The sequence below is a fragment of the Fistularia commersonii genome, chromosome 9 (genome assembly GCF_037954325.1).
Source record: "Fistularia commersonii isolate RoL2024-O1a breed Wild chromosome 9, RoL_Fcom_v1.0, whole genome shotgun sequence".
In the NCBI taxonomy this organism is placed as follows: domain Eukaryota; kingdom Metazoa; phylum Chordata; class Actinopteri; order Syngnathiformes; family Fistulariidae; genus Fistularia; species Fistularia commersonii.
Window position 1 is genome coordinate 108,550 of NC_141292.1, and position 22,160 is coordinate 130,709.

At 48.1% G+C, this 22,160-nt stretch overlaps 1 protein-coding gene across 3 annotated transcripts; it reads right to left on the reverse strand.

Moving 5' to 3' along the window:
- Positions 1–8,750: 8,750 nt before the first annotated feature.
- On the reverse strand, positions 8,751–18,366 carry nt5c2l1 (5'-nucleotidase, cytosolic II, like 1). Of its 3 annotated transcripts, none has more exons than XR_015106551.1 (17): positions 18,157–18,366; positions 17,826–17,899; positions 17,551–17,668; positions 17,355–17,450; positions 17,104–17,195; positions 16,644–16,701; positions 16,461–16,554; positions 16,058–16,111; positions 15,860–15,943; positions 15,680–15,715; positions 15,498–15,605; positions 15,095–15,161; positions 14,774–14,944; positions 14,643–14,694; positions 14,493–14,556; positions 12,610–14,387; positions 8,751–11,598 (listed from the first exon to the last, which is right to left on the reverse strand). XR_015106551.1 is itself a non-coding variant. In XM_086151658.1 (17 exons), exons 1-17 carry the CDS (start codon positions 18,195–18,197, stop codon positions 11,524–11,526), a joined length of 1,458 nt encoding a protein of 485 aa, XP_086007784.1. In that variant the 5' UTR covers positions 18,198–18,364; the 3' UTR covers positions 8,751–11,523. The 3 variants fall into 3 exon arrangements, 2 of the variants coding, with proteins under 2 accessions (XP_086007784.1, XP_086007783.1); XM_086151658.1 differs by having other exon boundaries at positions 14,164–14,340; positions 14,493–14,553; positions 18,157–18,364; XM_086151657.1 differs by having other exon boundaries at positions 14,164–14,340; positions 18,157–18,363.
- Positions 18,367–22,160: the final 3,794 nt, after the last annotated feature.

Below are 22,160 nucleotides of genomic sequence, written 5' to 3' on the forward strand. Positions count from 1 at the left end.
AGGAGGGACTTTGAATATTGGGACTATGACAGGAAAAGGTAGAGAGTTGGTCGACATGATGCAGAGAAGGAAGGTGGATATACTGTGTGTCCAGGAGACCAGGTGGAAAGGTAGTAAGGCTAGAAGCTTAGGAGCAGCTTTAAGTTGTACTATTTTGGTACTGACAAGAAGAGAAATGGAGTAGGAGTTATCTTGAAGGAGGAGTTTGCTAGGAACGTCCTAGAGGTGAAAAGAATGTCAATAGACTTGCTCAATGTGAGCAAGTCTATCTGAGAAAGCGGTTAGCAAAGAAGAAGTGGGATACTGAGAGGACTGAAGAGAACAGACAGGAGTTCAGGGAGATACAACGTAAGGTAAAGACAGAGGTAGCAAAGGCAAAACAAAGGGCGTACGATGACTTGTATGCTCGGTTGGATAGTAAGGAGGGTAAGAATGATCTATACAGGTTGGCGAAATAAAGATGGAAAGGATGTACAACAGGTCCGGGTGATTAAGGACAGAGAGGGAAATGTATTGACAGATGCTAGAAGAGTGACGGGAAGATGGAAAGTACTTTGAAGAGCTGATGAATGGGAAAGTGTAAGAGAGGCAAGGGTAGAAGAGGTGACTATTGTAGACCACAAAGTAGCACAAATTAGTAAAAGTGAAGTGAGGAAGGCATTGAAGAGGATGAAGAGTGGAAAAGCAGTGGGTCCTGATGATATACCTGTGGAGGTGTGGAAGTGTCTAGGAGAGGCAGCGGTAGATTTCCTGACTAGATTATTCAACAGGATCTTAGAGAGTGAGAAGATGCCCTGAAGAATGGAGACAAAGTGTGATGGTGCCTATTTTTAAGAATAAAGGGGATGTGCAGAATTGTGGCAACTATAGAGGGATAAAGTTGATGAGCCATACAATGAAGTTATGGGAAAGAGTAGTGGAAACTAGACTGAGAGCAGAAGTCAGCATTTGTGAACAGCAGTATGGCTTCATGCCTAGGAAGAGTACTACAGATGCAGTATTTGTGTTGAGAATGCTAATAGAAAGGCCAGAGGGAGCTGTATTGTGTTTTTGTAGACCTAGAAAAAGCATATGACAGGGTGCCACGAGAGGAGCTCTGGTATTGTAAGAGGAAGTCTGGAGTGGCAGAGACGTATGTTAGACTGCAGCAGGACATGTATGCTTGCTGTGAGACTCTGTTACGGTGTGCTGTAGGGGTAACAGAGAGGTTCAAGGTGGAGGTGGGACTCCATCAGGGATCAGCTCTGAGCCCCTTCTTGTTCGCAGTTGTGATGGACAGGCTGACAGATGAGGTGAGACAGGAATGTCCCTGGACAATAATGTTGATGAAAATCTAGAGAGGTGGAGGTACGCTGTGGAAAGGAGAGGAATGAAAGTTAGTCGCAGCAAGACAGAATATATGTGTGTGAATGAGAGGAACTTGGGTGGAAGGGTGAGGCTACAGGGAATGGAGATCAAGAAGCTGGAGGATTTCAGGTACTTGGGGTCAACAGTCCAGAGCTACAGAGAGTGTGGAAAAGAGGTGAAGAGATGGGCTCAAGCAGGTTAGGGTTAGTCTTGGAATGGGTGAAGAAAAGTGTCAGGGATACCAAGAGGTAGAAGACTATCAGCCAGAAGGAAAAGAAAGGTGGACAAAATGGTTGTGAGACCAGCGATGCCGTAGACGCACAGGTGGAAACCCGAATTATAGCTTGCCTGTCCGACATCTCCGATTGGATGGCAACAAACCACCTGAAGCTCAACGTAGACAAGACCGAGCTGCTCTGTCTCCCAGGGAAAGGTTGTCTGCACAGAGACCTGGCCATCACCATCGACAACACCGTGGCAAGGCCGACCACAACTGCGAGAAACCTGGGTGTGGTCCTTGGCAACCAACTGTCGTTCTCAGCAAATGACGCAGCAGTTGCACGTTCCTGCAGATTCCTCCTCCACAACATCAGGAAGATTCACAGATTCCTCACAGAGGATACGGTGCAGATACTCATCAAGGCTCTAGTCACCTCTGGTCTGGACGACTGCAACTCCCTCCTTGCCAGATCCCCAGCGGTGACCATCAGGCCTCTGGAGCTTCTTCAGAAAGCATCAGCCCACCTGGTGTTCAACCGTCCCAAGTTCTCCCACACACTCCCCTTCTTCTGTCCTTCACTGGCTCCCAGTAGCCGCCCGCATCAAGTCCAAGACCCTGGTGCTCGTCTACCGGCCGGTGAATGGGACGGCCCCGTCTTATCTCCAGGATATGGTCCAGCCACACGTCCCTTCCCATCCCCTCCGATCTGCCACCTCTCTGCAACCGTCCACCCCGTCACTCAGAGCCCCGGCTGCAGATCCAACCGATCTCATCTCTTCTGGGTCTCGGCTCCTCAGTGGTGGAATGAACTCCCGGAAAAGGTCAGAATGGCGGGGTTGCTGCCCGTCTTCCAACATGAACTGAAAACATACCTCTTCACCAAGCTCCACCCCACTAATCACACTTAGCCCCCCCCCCCCCCCCCCCCCCCAAAAAAAAAAACTAGAGATGAATGTATGTGTGTATATGGTTTAGAGATGGCTATTTGGTAGAGTGGTGACTTCTGAATAACGACTACTGGTACTTTGGATCTTCGGTTATTGAATTGCAATGCTTGTAAGTTGCTTTGGATAAAAGCGTATGGCAAATGACTGGAATGTAATGTCATGTATGACCTTGAAACTGTTCCAAAGACCAAAAGACAGCAGGCAGAACTAGAGGTTGCAGAGATGAAGATGTTGAGCTTCTCTTTGGGAGTGACCAGGATGGAGAGGATCAGGAATGAGTCTATCAGAGGAACAGCACATGGTAGATGTTTTGGAGAGAAGGTCAGAGAAGCCAGACTGAGATGGTTGGGTGATGGATAGAGGAGGGATAGAGAATATATTGGTAGACGGATGCTGGAATTGGAGCTGGGTGAGATGGAGAAGGTGGATTCGCTGCGGCGACCACTGAAGGGAAAAGCCGAAAGAAGAAGAAGGATATAGTAAATATTTTATATCAGATTTATATGACTTAATATATATTTTGTTATATATATATAAGTTTTGTTTGTTTTTTAATAAAGACTAAGAGTCCTAAAGAGAAGAATAAGAAAGTTATCATCTGCCAGCGGGCTAATAATAATTTCTGTACCCAACACGTCTAACTTTTGGATATCGTTACAATTTTTAAGATAAATGGCTAGTATTTCAGTAGCTAATATAAATAGATCGGGTGAAATCGGGCAGTTCCCACATCAATATGAAAGCTTGGAGTGGTGCCGCTCGATAGGGTGACACAGCTATCAATAATATCATGGAGTCCGCGGATCGCATTTCTAAATTTTAATCCGAATCCTAAAATAGAACCAAGAGAAGCTCCCGACAGTCATCATCCTTTGCAAAGGATTCTGGGGTTCCGCTGGCCGGCCCCCGCCCCACGCAACAACACTTTCTGTGCTATGTGTACGATACACATACACCAAATATTTAAACACATTTTGCCAAAATAAAATGTGTTCATACTGCCTTCCTATTCTGAAGGCCATTTCTCATGGCGCTGTAGCGATCCACGTCCTGAAGAAGTACTGAAGTTTGCTCTCCTCTTGTGAATGTCTAATATGATCAAGTTGTACACAAGGAACAAAGTCCTTTTCCTAGTTTTTCTGGATCTTTTAGTCCTGATCCCCAGGAGGACACGCGGCGCGTTTCCGATCCGGGGTTTCCGGCGCCGTGACCGCTGATTGGCTGTCGTTCAAACGACATCCGGGTCCTCCGGATGGCCGGCGGAAGGATCGGCCTGCAGTACCGTGTTTGTCCAGCAGATGGACACAAAGTTCACGGAGGATCACCGTGCGTGCGTGCGTGCGTGCGTCAGGGTTGGACAGACGGCACAGCTCGAGCACCGACCCCACGAGCTTCATGGAGAAATGTCTTCCTGGACGTCCGAGTGGTTGGACGCTTCATTTTATAGCTCCAGTTAAACCCTAAAGGTGGTGAAGGTGGAGGAGGCCAGTGACCCCCCACACACACACACCTGCTGACAGTGACTCAGCGTGTGTGTGTGTGTGTGTGTGGGAGGGGGGGGGGGGGGGGGTCAGAGGCCTTGAAGCACAAATTCCACCAGAGCCTGAGGATTGTCACAGATGCTTGTTCTTGTCACCTCCTGCACGTCCTCCAGCCTCCTGCACGTCTGACCCCCACCCCTTTGGTCTCCCACCTTCTCGTGCTCCTCCTGGCCAGGCCCTCTGTGTGGGAGTGGGTTCCCCTCCGGTGCCCTTTGACCTGGCGGCGCATTCCATATGGAAAGTGAGGAATTCCTCTGAAGTTCAGTAATGGGGGGCCGTCGGACTTGTGTTTGTGTGTGTGTGTGTGTGTTGGGTGAGGGGGGTCATGGGGGGGTCATCTGGGTATAAACCGCTGCAACTGAAAGATGGAGATTATCCTTTATGACCAGAACGAGTGTATCCGTAGAGGAGGTCCTCCAGGATCTGACTGATTTGATGGTTGGCGGGGAAACAAAAGAGGTCCCTGGTTGGATTCCCACAGGGAGCCTTCCTGTGTGGAGTCTCCATGCTCTCCTGGGTCTGCTCCAGGGTTCCTCGGGGTTCTCCGGGTTCCTCCCGCAGTCCAAACGCATACGGGAGGTTCAGTGGAGACCCTCCGTGGTCCGGACCGAACCCCGACCCTGACAGCAGGAGGAGTGCGCGAATGAAGAAAAAGGGGGAACTCGCCGGCCGAGCCGCCCCGCTTCAGCAGCCCACATCTGCCGCTCGGACTCGGGCGTCTCCACCGCCACGCTCGGGACTGGCGCTCCAAACTGAGTGGTTTTTTCATGGCTGGACAGAAAATGAAGATGCGGTTTGGACGACGTCTTACTCGTTTTATGAGTCACCGGTCAAAATTAGCCGTCGCATTTTCATTTTCAAATGGGACACATGAAAATGCCGTTTGGATAAATAATTACTCGTTTTAGTTGGGAGTCACACGATGCTGCCACTTTTTGAAAATGAAAACTTTGGATTTCCAAACCAAAGCTCTTTTATTTGGATGAATGAGGCTGAAAAGGTTTTGCAACCCTTGGACTAAAAACAGGCCGATGGATGGAGTCCTGAGTGTGTGTGTGTGTGAGTGTGTGGCAGGGGGGCTGGTCTCTGTGTTGGAGAGACTGTAAAAAGCCCCAGTGCCTCACCACCACCACCACACACACACACAGACACACACACACACACACACACAGACACACACACACACACACACAGATGGAATTTCATGAATGCAGGGGGGGGCACTTTTTAAACGGGGAAACGATCAATGGGGTCAATGGTCAGAGGAAGAGGGGAGGAATCTCTCCAGGGTTCTTCCCTTCCTGGCGCTCTCGGGTCCATCTTTGACTTTTTTCTGGAAAATTTTGGATTGAAAAATGAATTTAATCCTGAAAATTTCTGATCGAAGGACCCTGGAAGGCCATTAACTGCAGATTAGAAACCAAAACACTTTCCGGAAACAAAGACGACAACCTCGCTGTCTCCCTGCGTCTCCACGGCGATACCGAGGACGATGGGATGGCAGCCTGACGCCTGCTCGAAAGGCCGGTTTAAATCAGGGTACGGAGAAATGTTGTGGGTTCCCCTCGGTGATTGTAAGTCCGAGCCACCTGTTAACCCAATAATCACCTATCGATCGATCAATAAGCAAGTTTACATCTCAAGTGAATCCAATCGGGAAAAATTGTATGTTTTTCATGTGTTCAGACCGATATTTCGCTTTCTTTTTGTTGGAGGATTTTTTTGGCTGATTTTGTCAGAACGCAAAAAGGCGGGACACTGAACGCCTCAGAGGTGAGCACTTCAGGTGCAGCGGGAGAAAATGACCTCTTCTCACCAGAGACCCCCGAAGGCCCCAGAGACCCCCGAAGGCCCCAGAGACCCCTGAAGGCCCCAAAGACCCCCGAAGGCCCCAGACCCGGGAGACGACCCCCAGCTCCCATTCATCACACCCAGCTTTGTCTTTGAAGGTGTGTGTGTGTGTGTGTGTGTGTGAGAGAGAGAGAGAGAGAGAGAGACGGTGACCCAGTGTGTCTCCGATCATTCAGGAGTTCGGATGGAGCGGCTTCTCTTTTTTGTGAATGGAGGCTCCCCGGCCCGGGATTCGTCCGCTGCTCGTGACGTCACCTTGCAGCACCACCAATCAGCAACTTCGGGGGCGGGGCTGCCGGGGAGAGCGCGGTCAGGGACGGCGAGGGGGCGGAGAAGGGGGAGGGGCTGAAAAGGGGCGGGACACAGAGAGTGAGCCAATGGCGTTGCACGAGACGATGAGGAGCGGGTGGGCGGACCAATGAGCGTGAGGCAGGCGGAAGAGGAGGTGTCGATCCGAATCCCAACCAGCAAAGATGGACGAACACAGGAACGGAGGAACACGGGAACACGGGAACACGGGGATAGAGACCGGAGGAATCGGAGACCGGAGACCCGAGAATGGACGTGTCCGTGCACGGAACCGGACTCGCAGAGGGAGGGCAGGAATGACCAATGCACATGCTTTTTGTTATCTCTACCAACAACTTTCCTTCTTCTTCTTCTTCCTCCCGGGGCGTCTCTCGGTCCAAACTACACTTATCGCGGGTTTTTAAATGACTTTCCCCGGAAGGAGCAGGAAAAGCGGCACCGTGCGTGTGCGCGTGTTAGAGTCTTGGGTTCGTGCGTCTTCGGCAACCGTGAAAACGTTGCAGGAAGCTTCAGGCGCGCCGCAAGATGCGGAACCTCCGAGCGGCAGGTAAACCACGGACACTCCTGCCTGTATGCATGCATGCATGCGCGTGTGTGTGTGCGTGTGTGTTTGTGCGCGCCCCCCCTTCCCCGGCGGGGAAATTCCCGGAGTAGAGCTTCAATTTTCAGGAAGTTGTTTGGACCTGCTGCAGGAACTGAGCTGGTGTGGATTCTCACTGACTCTCGTTCTCCCGCTGAGGTCAGGAGATCGCGGACAGACCCCCCCCCCCCCCCCCCCCCTCCAACATGTCTGGACTTTGTCCCGTTAGGACCATCACTCCTCACTGACAAGTCAGTCTGGATGTCATGGAGGTCTTTTCTTCACTTCTGCTGCCGTCGGGGTTGTTGTTGTTCCCGAGTCGTTGTTGTCGTTGTCGTCCGCTGCTCTTCTTCTGTTGCACTACTGGCCGCCCTGATGAGCAGTGCAATATTAAAAGGGCATTGGCTGATCAAACATGAGAACCCAGAACTGTGTGTGTGTGATCTGAATATGTTTGGTCCCTCCCCCCCACACACACAATGAGGATTTCATCCTGTCTGAATGTAGTGTGGGTTTGGCAGTGCAGACCCCCCCCCCCCCCATGCTGACCCATGCTGAGAAGCTCCACAGACCTGCTGAGCTCAGCTGCTCTGACATTGTTGCACTACTGTACCTTCCATTCTAGCAGTGCAATAGTATTGTCATAGCATTTGTGCTCAGCGCGCCCTGGACCTGCAGAGCAGACTGTTTACCCAGGACTGTATTTACACACACACACACACTGTCACAACCTGCACCTAACAAACACGGTGCTGACATGGAGGCCGGCAACGATGTGTGTGCGGCGCTTCTGTGAAGCCGGTCTAACTTTGCGGAGCACAGACCTGGAGGAGAAATTTCTAGTCGAAGCGCCGGGAACTGTAAGTCGGATCCAATCGGCATGGGATCGACCCGGCGACCTCAGTGGAACCCGAGGCAAACAGAAAGTAGAAACATACCTGTGGAGAAGCTATAAACTTCCAAAAACATTCAAATTGGGACAAAGCGGGTCGACGGGACGCCTCTGCGGTCCAACGGGAGAATAAACATATCTAGCTCTACATATGGATTGAAATACACGGCCTGAGCGGCTTCTTAGACATCTGACAGGAAATATGAGAGAGTGAAAAAGCCTTAAAGTTGTGTTTCTAAACAGACTTTAGATCTTCCAGGATTCCAGGTTGCTCTTGTCACGTGCACAGCGAGAAGCAAGCCTGTGCACGGTGACCTTCTTCCTCTGCTGCCCTGGTGCAGACAGGGCGGAACTCTTGAAACGGCCAAGTAAAGTTTAATGCGACGGTGTCAGTGGCTCGTCGCCCGTACCGCAGCCGGAAAGACGCTTGTCAAGATTAACCATCGCTTTTTCATGAGTCACCTGCAGGACGAGATTAATCGTGACAGTGATGAAGTCATCGTCATCATCATAATAATTCATAATTTATGCTTTATTAATCCCCATGGGGTAATTTCACTCTATGCAATTAACTCGTCTCGGATGAACCATTAGCAGTAATTCTTGTAAATAGACACAAAGATGCTCAAATAATAAGGCCCATAATCCTAATAACAACGTTAATGATAACTTAAGCAGCGATAATAATTGCGGTATTAATGGTAAAACTAATGATAGCAACTATAATGATGATTATTGGAATCTGAAATCACCAAAAAACTGAAATAATAACTTCATCACCCATATGAATTGTAATGATAACAATAATAAACCCCACGCTGATCAGGAAACATCTGGACCACGTGGATGAGGAGATGGTCCTCAGAACCTCTGCATGTTTCCCTCCGGAGCTGCTCAGCTGTCAAACCAGGAGGACGCTCACGCCTCGAACACACACCTCAGACTCTGTGACCGTCTCATAACTTTCCTGCCTCTGTGTGTTTTGCCATCCTTGATGGTGGTAGGTCAAAGTTTGTGTGTGTGTGTGTGTGTGTGTGTGTGATGGGGGGGGGGGGGGGGGGGGGGGGGGGGGGTGAGGAATGCAAACCCAGACACTCAGATTCAGATTAGACACACACACACACACACGGGGCGGGTCCAGATCAGTGTGTTGGTTCCTGTGGACCTCCAGTTTGAACTCAAAATGTAAAAGAGCAAAGAGATTGTTTTTTTTTTTAAGGTCTGCCTGCAGACCCCTAACATACACACACACACACACACACACACACACACACACACACACACACACACACACACACACACACACTCCTGCACAAACAACTTAAATGCAGACTTTAAACACCACCTGTGGCATTCCAGGAAAAAAGAAACACACACACACACACAGACTCGCAGAAGTGTGTGATCTTTCTTGGAAGTGGTGTGTGAGAGTTTTTTCCTTGGGCTCCACCCTGAGAAAGAAGTTGGTTTGGGAAGGAGGAGGAGGTGAAGGAGCCCTCTGGCAGGACGGAGTGAAATCCTCAGAGTGAAGAACGTGACTTGTTTAGACTCGCCTGCAATGCTTGCTGGGAAATCCTGGAATGTGTGGAATGAAGGGGTGGAGGTGGAGGTGCTCTTGCAGTTATCTGGCTAGAGCGCGGCGTCTCCTGCAGTCCTGGGTTCTCACGTTTCCGCTCTCCCGTCTTCACCTTCTCAGTCCTCCCGGTCTGATGGTCTTCTGCTCCGACCTAGTCCTTTCTCCCGTTCTCCTGTTGTCACGTTCTCCACGCTCCCGCAGGCCCCCGTCTTCACCTTCTCCGTTCTGACCTTCTCCTTATTGTCTAGAAATGATTCACATGGTCAACTTGCTATTGTCAGATAAGAGTATTATTATAGCAACAAAGCTGTTATTGTTCTAAGCGGTGATAGAAATGGACCTGCTACTGTTCGATGGTTATTAAAAAGCTGATTATTATCCTAATGTGCCTGTTATTTTCAGACAATTATTATTGTGATTACCACGTTTTGGTTTGACAATAACTGTTGAAGTAAACCTGTAAATGTTAGCTAACAAGTGCCATTTATTTTTGACAAGCCTTTACTTTTAAATGATGATTGTCATTTAAATATCAAGCAGGACTCAAAGATCCCAGGATCTATTTTTTGAAAAAACGAACAAAATTAAGAAAATATCAAACAAAAAAAAGAAACCAGCAGAAACATCAGAATAATAGCCTGTTTCATCATTTAGAGAAAAGAGAAAAGTAATTTCTCCTTTTCAATGTTTTAATGTTATTTTGTTGTTTCATCATTTTGGCCTCCGTCTTCATTTAATCCTCTTATTGTATTCAGTCCTGGGGGGGGGGGTCATTGGTTTTTGTTCTTTTTTTTACACCTTTAATCTCTTTTGAGTGAAGCTTTATATTTATTTGATTCCATCTTTTTTCTTTTCTTTTCTATTTTGTGCCTTAAAGTGAAATGGGTCTGCTAATCTCACATAGAGATGTGTTTATAATGAGAACATTTAGAGAACAGTATGTTGATATCATCTTTACATAATAATAGGGATGTTTAATACTGTTTGCAGAATAATCATAATGTTGATACGATACTCAATAAGTTTAATGATACAATACGATACGATAAGTTTAACGTTTTCTCAATAATAAGAAGAATAATGTACATAACTTATTGACATTTACATAATGATCATAATAATGTTTATGGGATCATGTCGTTACATGACTTAAATGTTGTTTTCATGATCAAGTTTATAATAATGTTCTTACAATAGTTACGTTTAGGTGATCACGCTTAACCAATAAGTTGATATAATAATAACAATAAGGTTATCATAATAATAATGATAATGATGCTGGCGTACTAATTATAAAGTTTACGTAACAGTAACGTTTATATTCCAATGATAATAGAAAGCTTCATGCCATCACAATTATGACCACACAATATTGTTGATGTAATATGAACACGATATTGTTGATCAGCTGGGATCGAACCCTGATCGGGTGGACGGAGGAGGCAGCGCTCACGCCACGGTGTGTGAATAAAACGGCAAAGGTTTTATTCACGCTGGGATTTTCCCCATTTTACCGAAAGACACACAAACAGCGAGTAAAGGCGGCTCGTGTGTGTGTCTGTGTGTGCGTGTGTGTGTGTGCGTGTGTGTGCGTGTGTGTGTGCGTGTGTGTGCGTGTGTGCGTGTGTGTGCGTGTGTGTGTGTCTGTGTGTGTGTGTGTCTGTGTGTGTGTGTGTCTGTGTGTGCGTGTGTGTGTGTGTGTGTGTGTGTGTGTGTGTGTGTGAACACACATCCGGGGCCTTTCGCTGCGCTCTCACGCTCAGCCGCAGAGGTACATTGTCGCCCTCTAGCGGACACTGGAAGTATTGCGTGGACAAGGATCCTCTGAAGTTTAATAACAATATTACAAAACAAAATCTCGATGTGTTTTCTGCTGGAGCCTCTCACACACAACTCAACAGCATCTGATGGCAAACACCATCAAAGAAGAGGAAGCAGAAGAAGAAGGAGGGGTCAGAGCACAGGAGTTTGCAAACAGTGTCCATGGCGTCCAGCAGGGAGACGTGACATGACGTGACGTGACGTGACGTGACGTGACGTGACGTGACGGGACGTGACGTGACGGGATGGGACGGGACGGGACGGGACGGGACGGGACGGGACGGGACGGGACGGGACGTAGTTCAATGTCTCTCTCCCTGTCCGTAAGGTTAGCGGGAGGAGTTTGACCTCTGAACCCCGGGAGAAAGACAGCAGGCGCCTCTTCCTGACGACATCTTCCGTCCCCGGCCGACCTCTCTTGCGCTGCCGGCCGGCAGCTTCAGTTCCTCGGCAGTTTGAGGCCGTAGCCGCTGAGGGGGTCCAGGGACGGCTGGGACATCGACTCGTGGGGCATCTGGGGGGCAAAAGGGGGGCCGCTGTTATTTTGGTGTGTGACGTAGTTCCTGCAAGGATCCGTCACTTTCATTTGAGTGAAACGAAATCGGTAAGATAAAATAAGTAGTAATAATAATAATAAGTAGAAATAAATAAAACAAGTTGTAAATGATTGTCTAATCAAATCAGAGTAAATACTTTCAGGAGGATTCCAGCCAGTGTGTGATAACAAATTTAACATGATAAATATGGTTTGTTCTTTGAGGGACTTTGAATATTGGGACTATGACAGAAAAAGGTAGAGAGTTGGTGGACATGATGCAGAGAAGGAAGGTGGATATACTGTGTGTCCAGGAGACCAGGTGGAAAGGTAGTAAGGCTAGAAGCTTAGGAGCAGCTTTAAGTTGTACTATCATGGTACTGACAAGAAGAGAAATGGAGTAGGAGTTATCTTGAAGGAGGAGTTTGTTAGGAACATTCTGGAGATGAAAAGAACGTCAGATAGACTAATGAGTCTGAAACTGGAAATTGAAGGTGTGATGCTCAATGTGGTAAGTGGCTATGAACCACAGGTGGGATGTGAATCTGAAGAGAAGGAGAAGTTCTGGAATGAGTTGGATGAAGGAGTATATACAGAGAAAGCGGTTAGCAAAGAAGAAGTGGGATACTGAGAGGACTGAAGAGAACAGACAGGAGTTCAGGGAGATACAACGTAAGGTAAAGATAGAGGTAGCAAAGGCAAAACAAAGGGCTTATGATGACTTGTATGCTCGGTTAGATAGTAAGGAGGGTGAGAATGATCTATACAGACTGGCGAAACAGAGAGATAAAGATGGAAAGGATGTACAACAGGTCCGGTTGATTAAGGGTTAGGGTTTGAAGAGCTGATGAATGTGGAAATTTGACAGAGAGCTAAGGGTAGAAGAGGTTACTATTGTAGACCACAAAGTAGCACAAATTAGTAAAAGTGAAGTGAGGAAGGCATTGAAGAGGATGAAGAGTGGAAAAGCAGTTGGTCCTGATGATATACCTGTGGAGGTGTGGAAGTGTCTAGGAGAGGCAGCGGTAGATTTTCTGACTAGATTATTCAAAAGGATCTTAGAGAGTGAGAAGATGCCTGAAGAATGGAGACAAAGTGTGATGGTGCCTATTTTTAAGAATAAAGGGGATGTGCAGAATTGTGGCAACTATAGAGGGATAAAGTTGATGAGCCATACAATGAAGTTATGGGAAAGAGTAGTGGAAACTAGACTGAGAGCAGAAGTCAGCATTTGTGAACAGCAGTATGGCTTCATGCCTAGGAAGAGTACTACAGATGCAGTATTTGCGTTGAGAATGCTAATAGAGAAGTACAGAGAAGGCCAGAGGGAGCTGCATTGTGTTTTTGTAGACCTAGAAAAAGCATATGACAGGGTGCCAAGAGAGGAGCTCTGGTTTTGTATGAGGAAGTCTGGAGTGGCAGAGAGGTATGTTAGACTGGTGCAGGACATGTATGCTCGCTGTGAGACAGTGGTGCGGTGTGCTGTAGGGGTAACAGAGAAGTTCAAGGTGGAGGTGGGACTCCATCAGGGATCAGCTCTGAGCCCCTTCTTGTTTGCAATGGTGATGGATAGGCTGACAGATGAGGTTAGACGGGAATCCCCATGGACCATGATGTTTGCGGATGACATTGTGATCTGTAGTGAGAGCAGAGAACAGGTAGAGGAAATTCTAGAGAGGTGGACGTATGCTCTGGAAAGGAGAGGAATGAAAGTTAGTCGCAGCAAGACAGAATATATGTGTGTGAATGAGAGGAACTTGGGTGGAACGGTGAGGCTACAGGGAGTGGAGATCAAGAAGGAAGTTGGAAGATTTCAAGTGCTTGGGGTCAACAGTCCAGGGCTATAGAGAGTGTGGAAAAGAGGTGAAGAGACGGTCCAAGCAGGTCTGAATGGGTGGAGAAAAGTGTCAGGGGTACCAAGAGATAGAAGACTATCGACCAGAAGGAAAGGAAAACTGGAGGAGACAGTGGTGAGACCAGCGATGATGTTTGGACTAGAAACTGTTACAATGAACAAAAGACAGCAGGCAGAGCAAGAGGTTGCAGGGATGAAGATGTTGAGGTTCTCTTTGGGAGTGACCAGGATGGAGAGGATCAGGAATGAGTCTATCAGAGGCAACAACACATGGTAGATGTTTGGGAGAGATGGTCAGAGATGGTTGGGTCATAGACAGAGGAAGTATAGAGAATATATTGGTAAATGGATGCTGGAATCGGAGCTGCCAGGCAGGAGGTCTGGAGGAAGACCATAGAGAAGGTTTATGGACGTCGTGAGAGAAGATATGAAGGTAGTTGGTGTGAGAGAGGAGGATACAGAGAATAGGGTGAGATGGAGAAGGTGGATTCGCTGTGGCGACACCTGAAGGGAAAAGCCGAAAGAAGAAGAAGAAGAATATAGTAAATATTTTATATAAGATTTATATATTTTATATATATTTTTTTGTTATATAAATAAAGTTTATATAAAGTTTTTTAATAAAGATTAAGAGTCTCTGGTCAAAACATATCTTCTTCTAGTCATTTGAGTGTGTGTGTGTGTCGGACCAGGACGGGGGGGGCCATGAAGATGTGGTTGAGAGGGTATCTCAGCAGGTTGATGCAGCTGGAGGAGTAGAGGTCGGCGTAGCGCATCAGCTGACTGGAGAAGAGCGTCTGATTGGAGCCGCTGCGGAGGAGGCTTCCCATCTGACCGTAGGACGTGTCCATGCGGTGGGTCAGCATCTGAACACACACACACACACACACACACACACACACACACATACACACTGTGAAAGGTGGTCAAAATCAATCACAGAATACCAACTTCTGGATTTAGATGTGGGTTTGGAGGTGGATGTGGATCTGGACGGTGTCTCCAGGGTGAAGCTCACCTTCATTCTCATCTGGACGGCGCTGATTTCCAGACACTCCCGGCTGCTGCAGTCCTGGTTCCTGCTGAACACGGAGCCTCGATCTCCTCATCGTCGGGTCTATCGATCATCTATTGGTCTACTGATCTATTGGTCAGCTCCGTGACTCACCTGTGGAGCTCGGCTGCAAAAACATCCAGACGTTTCAGCTCCTCGAAAAGATCTAGAAGAAATCAGATGGAGATGTGAGGCTGGTCCATGCTGAGGGCTCCAAGGTGCGCGGCGTGAGCAGGTGGCCTTACACTTCTTCTCCTCCCACACCTGCAGCTCCTTGGTGAGCTCCGGGACCACCAGGAAGGTCTTCCAGCCCTGGCGCTTCTTGGACTTCAGGATGTCGCCGAAGATGTGGTCGCCCACGTAGAGGATGTCCTTCCCCTTCACCTCCAACAGGTCGCACACGATGTCCGAGGAACCTGCGGAGAACCGGCGAGGAACCGCTGAGGGAGAGTTCCTTTCCATCGCATCACCGATCTCCTCTAGGTGTCCACGTCAATCGACACGAGTTTGGAAATATTGATTTTTCTGTTCCGGTCGGGCGGGTCTCGGCGGCGGTGACCTCTGACCTCCGGAGTAGACGGTCCCGTGCTGCAGGTGTCCTGTGTACATCCCCATCCGGAGCTTCCCCGTGTCCTGAGGGAGACAAACACACGCCTGAGCGCCGCTGCTGCCACCGCCGCCCAGGACGCCCACACTGCCCACGCCGTGCACACGACCCACGCCGTGCACACTGCCCACACTGACCACACTGCCCACACCGTGCACACTGCCCACACCGCCCACACTACCCACACTGCCCACACTGCCCACACTGCCCACACTGCCCACACTACCCACACTGCCCACGCCGCCAACACCGCCACGCCGCCCACACTGCCCACGCCGCCCACGCCTGTGGAAGCCCACACCCACATCCACTCCCACCCCATGGAAGCCCACACCCACGCCGCCACCACTGGTGCCCCTCACCGTGTCCACCTGCCGCAGCACCGTGCCCTCGGCGAAGAACACGGGCTTCCTGGTGTCCACCACGATGAGGTCGAAAAAGGAGCGCCACGACCGCTGCGGCGTCCCGTTCTGCGGGCGGAGGTGGAGTCAGTTCCAGGGCTCGGCGAGCGGGAGGTGGCGTGAAACAGTGGAATGCTTCTCACCTTGGTGTCGTTCTCCAGCAGGTACTTCATGATGGCCTTCAAGACGGAGACAACGACAATAATAACAATAAGCCGTCCGGTGGGTCATTTTTACACTTGATCAAAAACATGAGCACCTGTCGCCTTCAGGTGACCTTCAGGTGACCTTCAGGTGACCTTCAGGTGACCTTCCTGTCTCACCTCAGTGTAACTGTAGTCACTGTTGGTGGCCAGGAAGACCTTTGCCCCCTGTTTGACCCTCGTCAGGAGGACGCAGATATCTGGCTGCAGCCAAGGAAGGAAAGGAAGAACAGATAATAATTTGTTCTCTTGGAAAGGTTTGAAAGCTCCTCCTGCTTTTGGAGAATGAAGGTCTGATGGAACCACCAAGACACTCACATCCTTGATGACGTATTTATCAATGTTCTTGATGGTCTGTTCTTTCAGGATCCCCTGGAATCAAACAGCAGGGTTGCAGCAGATGGATAACGAATGGATGGATGGATGGAAGGGAGGATAGATGGATGGATGGATGAATGAATAGAAGAATGGATGGATGAGTGAATGAATGAATGAATGAATGAATGAATGAATGAATGAATGAATGAAGAGATTAATGGATGGGTGAGTGGATAATTTGATGGATCAATTGATGGATGGATGGATGGATGGATGGATGGATGGATGGATGGATAGATAGATAGATAGATAGATAGATCGATAGATGGATGGATGGATGGATAGATAGATGGATGGATGGATAGATAGATGGATGGATGGATGAAGGGTCTGGCAAAGTCACCGTATTGTGAATGTAGTCCATTGCATCCCTGACATCCTGGAACATGCTCCTGTAGGACATGAACAGGTCTCCATGGTGATGGCCATCCAGAACCCTGGGGGGGCAGAGGGGGGGGGGTACTTTGAGGAGAAGGTTTGAACGTGAAAATGAGGAAACAAATAGAAACAAATCAAAAAGTCCCACTTTCTGTATCTGGAGCTTCGGGTGAAGAAGTCTACCAGGCAGGCGTAGAGATAGGTCTCTGAGATCATCCATAAATAGACAATAAACAATAATCAGTAAGATCATTCATTCATTCATTACAAATAAACCACAAATTATAAATACCTTCATTCAATTAAACAAGTCAATCAATAAAGTGGGACATCGAGTGGACTGCTGCATTCTAACGAACTGGGGAATAATCAGTGTGTGTGAAGGTGTGTGAGGTCAAGGTGTGAAGGTGTGTGAGGTCAAGGTGTGAAGGTGTGTGAGGTCAAGGTGTGAAGGTGTGTGTGTGAAGGTGTGTGAGGCAAGGTGTGTGTGAAGGTGTGTGAGATCAAGGTGTGAAGGTGTGTGAGGTCAAGGTGTGAAGGAGTGTGAGGTCAAGGTGTGAAGGTGTGTGAGGTCAAGGTGTGAAGGTGTGTGTGAGGAGTGTGCCCACCTGAGTAGTTGAAGAGTGTGTTGAGGATGTAGAACCTCTCTGTGTCGTCCCTCTGGATGAACTTGTTGGGGTAATACTCCTGAACCTGAGGCCTGTCAATCAAACACCTGCTACAGATTCTGCCGCTCCCCAGTGGACACGGCCAGTCTGCAAGAAGTGGCCCTCGGGCTCCTGTGAGTGTATCTGTGTGTGTGTGTGTTCGTGTGTGTGTTTGTGTGTGTGTGTGTGTGTGTGTGTGTGTGTGCGTTTACCCTTTGAGGAAGTAGAATCCGTGACTGCAGACGAGAATGTTTCCGTTGGAACCCACCTTCAGGAGGTTTCCAAATTTGGTGTCAATCACCAACCCTCTGGAAGACCAAACACCCAATCAGGTCCTTCTTGGACCCGAGCCCACCCGCACCGCTAACCGCTAACCTTTAGCATGCTAAGTGCTGAGGGGGCACTGACCGTGTGGGGAAGCTGGGGTCGTAGGTGTAGCGCAAGATCTCGTGGGGGTAACCGATGGACACCACCCGGTCTCTGAGGAACTCAAAGCCCAGGCGCTCATATTCAGGAGACTTGTAGACTGGACACACACACACACACACACACACACACACACACACACACACACACACACACATCAGCAAACAGCTGGGTGTTTTTGAGTTTCCTTATCTACTCCTCTCCCGGAGATACAGTGAACACACACACACACACACACAGCAACAACCAATACACACCTGCCAGAGTGTAGTCCATGTCAAACCCATAGCACTTGATGTTTTCCAGAGACACACTTCTGTTGACGAAAACCCTGCAACCACATACACACACACACACACACACACACACACACACAGAGTTTCAGACAGCAGGGGTTAGGGGTTCCCTGATAAGGTGGGGGTGACAGAAGGTCTTATTTGTGTGCACGTGCCCCCCCCCCATGGTGATGCTGACAGTCTTCTCAATCAGAACTGTATGACAGACATTTAAACACACATACACACACACACACACACACACACACACACACACACACACACACACACACATACGGCGAGCTGAACTCACTTTTTGTCGGAGCCCTTCTTCTTCGTGGCCGCAGCGTCCATCGTGTCCTCCGTGTGCGGAGTGACATCACACCCACGCAACTCCCCCCATTCACACTCCAGCTGTTCTTGTTGAGGGTCCACGCAGATGATTGTTCTTTTCCCCACCCTCACCGACACACACACACACAAACACACACACACACACACACACACACACACACACACACACACACACACACACACACACTGTGGTCGTCGAGGGGCCGCATCACGCCAAGGAGATTGCGTTATCAGGCGCGTCCATGCGTGGGAGTGTCAGTGTAAACACGAGCACACGCACTTCCACACGTGCATCATCATTATTATTGTTGGTGTCGTTGATAATAATAACAAATATAATAATGATAATGATACTAACATGACAATGATAATAATGATAAATATAATATCAAATAATAATAATAATAATACGTAAACAATAATAATGACATTATATCGAATAATAATATAGCAATAATAATAAAAATAATATATAATAATAATAATAATAATAATAATAATACATCAACAATAATGATGACAATATATCGAATGATAAAATAACAATAATAATAAAAATTCTTCTTCTTCTTCTTCTTCTTTCAGCTTTTCCCTTCAGGTGTCGCCACAGCGAGTCAACTCTCTCCATCTAACCCTATTCTCTGTATCTTCCTCTCTCACACCAACTACCTTCATATCTTCTCTCACTACGTCCCTGAATCTTCTTTTTGGTCTTCCTCCAGACCTCCTGCCTGGCAGCTCCAATTCCAGCATCCGTCTACCAATATACTCTCTATCCCTCCTCTGTCCATGACCCAACCATCTCAGTCTGGCTTCTCTGACCTTCTCTCCAAAACATCTAACATGTGCTTTTCCTCTGATAGACTCATTCCTGATCCTCTCCATCCTGGTCACTCCCAAAGAGAACCTCAACATCTTCATCTCTGCAACCTCTAGTTCTGCCTGCTGTCTTTTGGTCATTGGAACAGTTTCTAGTCCACACATCATCGCTGGTCTCACCACTGTCTTGTACACCTTTCCTTTTATTCTGGCTGATATTCTTCTATCTCTTGGTACCGCTGACACTTTTCTCCACCCATTCCAACCTGCTTGGACCGTCTCTTCACCTCTTTTCCACACTCTCCTACGCTCTGGACTGTTGACCCCAAGTACCTGAAATCCTCCAGCTTCTTGATCTCCACTCCCTGTAGCCTCACCGTTCCACCTGAGTTCCTCACATTCACACACATATATTCTGTCTTGCTGCGACTAACTTTCATTCCTCTCCTTTCCAGAGCATACCTCCACCTCTCTAGATGTTCCTCTACCTGTTCTCTGCTTTCACAACAGATCACAATGTCATCCGCAAACATCATGGTCCATGGGGATTCCTGTCTAACCTCATCTGTCCATCACCATTGCGAACAAGAAGGGGCTCAGAGCTGATCCCTGATGGAGTCCCACCTCCACCTTGAACTTCTCTGTTACCCCTACAGCACACCGCACCACTGTGTCACAGCTAGCATACATGTCCTGCACCAGTCTAACATACTTCTCTGCCACTCCAGACTTCCTCATACAATAACAGAGCTCCTCTCTTGGCACCCTGTCATATGCTTTTTCTAGGTCTACAAAAACGCAATGTAACTCCCTCTGGCCTTCTCTGTACTTTTCTATTAGCATTCTCAACGCAAATACTGCATCTGTAGTACTCTTCCTAGGCATGAAGCCATACTGCTGTTCACAAATGCTGACTTCTGCTCTCAGTCTAGTTTCCACTACTCTTTCCCATAACTTCATTGTATGGCTCATCAACTTTATCCCTCTATAGTTGCCACAATTCTGCACATCCCCTTTATTCTTAAAAATAGGCACCATCACACTTTGTCTCCATTCTTCAGGCATCTTCTCACTCTCTAAGATCCTTTTGAATAATCTAGTCAGAAAATCTACCGCTGCCTCTCCTAGACACTTCCACACCTCCACAGGTATATCATCAGGACCAACTGCTTTTCCACTCTTCATCCTCTTCAATGCCTTCCTCACTTCACTTTTACTAATTTGTGCTACTTTGTGGTCTACAATAGTCCCCTCTTCTACCCTTAGCTCTCTCTCATTTTCCACATTCATCAGCTCTTCAAAGTACTCTTTCCATCTTCCCATCACTCTTCTAGCATCTGTCAATACATTTCCCTCTCTATCCTTAATCACCCGGACCTGTTGGACATCCTTTCCATCTTTATCTCTCTGTTTCGCCAACCTGTATAGATCATTCTCACCCTCCTTACTATCCAACCGAGCATACAAGTCATCATAAGCCCTTTGTTTTGCCTTTGCTACCTCTATCTTTACCTTTCGCCGCATCTCCCTGAACTCCTGACTGTTCTCTTCAGTCCTCTCAGTATCCCACTTCGTCTTTGCTAACCGCTTTCTCTGTATACACTCCTGCACTTCCTCATTCCACCACCAAGTCTCCTTATGTACTTTCCTTCCAGATGACACGCCAAGTGTCCTGTCTCCTTGATAGCACTAGCTGTTGTTGTCCAATCATCTGGAAGCTCACCCTGACCACCCAGACCCTTTCTCAACTCCTCCCTGAAAACCATGCAACACTCCTCCCTTTTCAGCTTCCACCATTTTGTCCTCTGCTCTGCCTTTGTCCTCTTCATCTTCCTTGTCACCAGAGTCATCCTACAAACCAGCATCCTATGCTGTCTGGCTACACTCTCACCTACAACTACTTTGCAGTCACTGATCTCTTTCAGGTTACCTCGTCTATACAAGATGTAGTCTACCTGCGTGCTCCTACCTCCGCTCTTATAAGTTACCCTATGTTCCTGTTTTTTCTGGAAAAAGGTGTTCACTACAGCCATTTCCATCCTTTTTGCAAAATCTACCACCATCTGTCCCTCGGCATTCCTATCCTGGATACCAAATCTGCCCATCACTTCTTCATCCCCTCTATTGCCTTCACCAACATGTCCATTGAAGTCTGCACCAATGACCTCTCTCTCATTTCTGGGAATATTCTGCATCACTTCATCCAACTCATTCCAGAACTTCTCCTCCTCTTCAGATTCACATCCCACCTGTGGTTCATAGCCACTTACCACATTGAGCATCACACCTTCAATTTCCAGTTTCAGACTCATAAGTCTCTCTGACATTCTTTTCACCTCTAGGACGTTCCTAACAAACTCCTCCTTCAAGATAACTCCTACTCCATTTCTCTTCTTGTCAGTACCATGATAGTACAACTTAAAGCCTGCTCCTAAGCTTCTAGCCTTACTACCTTTCCACCTGGTCTCCTGGACACACAGTATATCCACCTTCCTTCTCTGCATCATGTCCACCAACTCTCTACCTTTTCCTGTCATAGTTCCGATATTCAAAGTCCCTCCTCTCAGTCCCAGACTCTTTCCTTTCCTCCTCTCTCTCTGCTTCCGAACACGCACTCCTCCTCTTCTTCTTGTTCTTGTTCTTCGACCCACAGTAGCCCAATTTCCATTAGTGCCCTGTAGGTCATCAGTACCAATGGCGGTCGATGTGAACCCGGTCCGCGACCGATCCGGTACGGTATAGTTATGGTTGACTCGCATGTTTGGTTTTGGCAAAAGTTTTACGCCGGATGCCCTTCCTGACGCAACCCTCTGCATTTATCCGGGCTTGGGACCGGCACAGGGAGACACTGCTCCGTGACCCCCCAAGCCTGCCTTGGGGGGTCACGGAGCAGTGTCTCCCTGTGGCTACATTAACAATAATAATAAAAATAATATAACAAGAATAATAGTGAATCAATATAATCATTATCATAATCTGATGTTAATGCTAAAGATGGCACTCCAGACGTCACACACATGGGTTTATTCCTTTAAACACACACACAAACACCCACAGACACACTGCACTGGGACCCCTCACAGATGGCTGCTTCTGGCCGGGTTTGGAATCCAGGTCCTCACCCTGAAGGTCTGACCCGGGCCC

Coding starts and splice junctions, on each gene's coding strand:
- nt5c2l1 (XM_086151657.1), bottom strand. CDS start 18,197: ATGGACGCTGCGGCCACGAAGAAGAAGGGCTCCGACAAAAA. Junction 15,944..16,057: donor ATAAATACGTCATCAAGGAT/GTGAGTGTCTTG, acceptor CCTTGGCTGCAG/CCAGATATCTGCGTCCTCCT. Junction 14,557..14,642: donor TTTGCAGCCGAGCTCCACAG/GTGAGTCACGGA, acceptor CTCCGTGTTCAG/CAGGAACCAGGACTGCAGCA.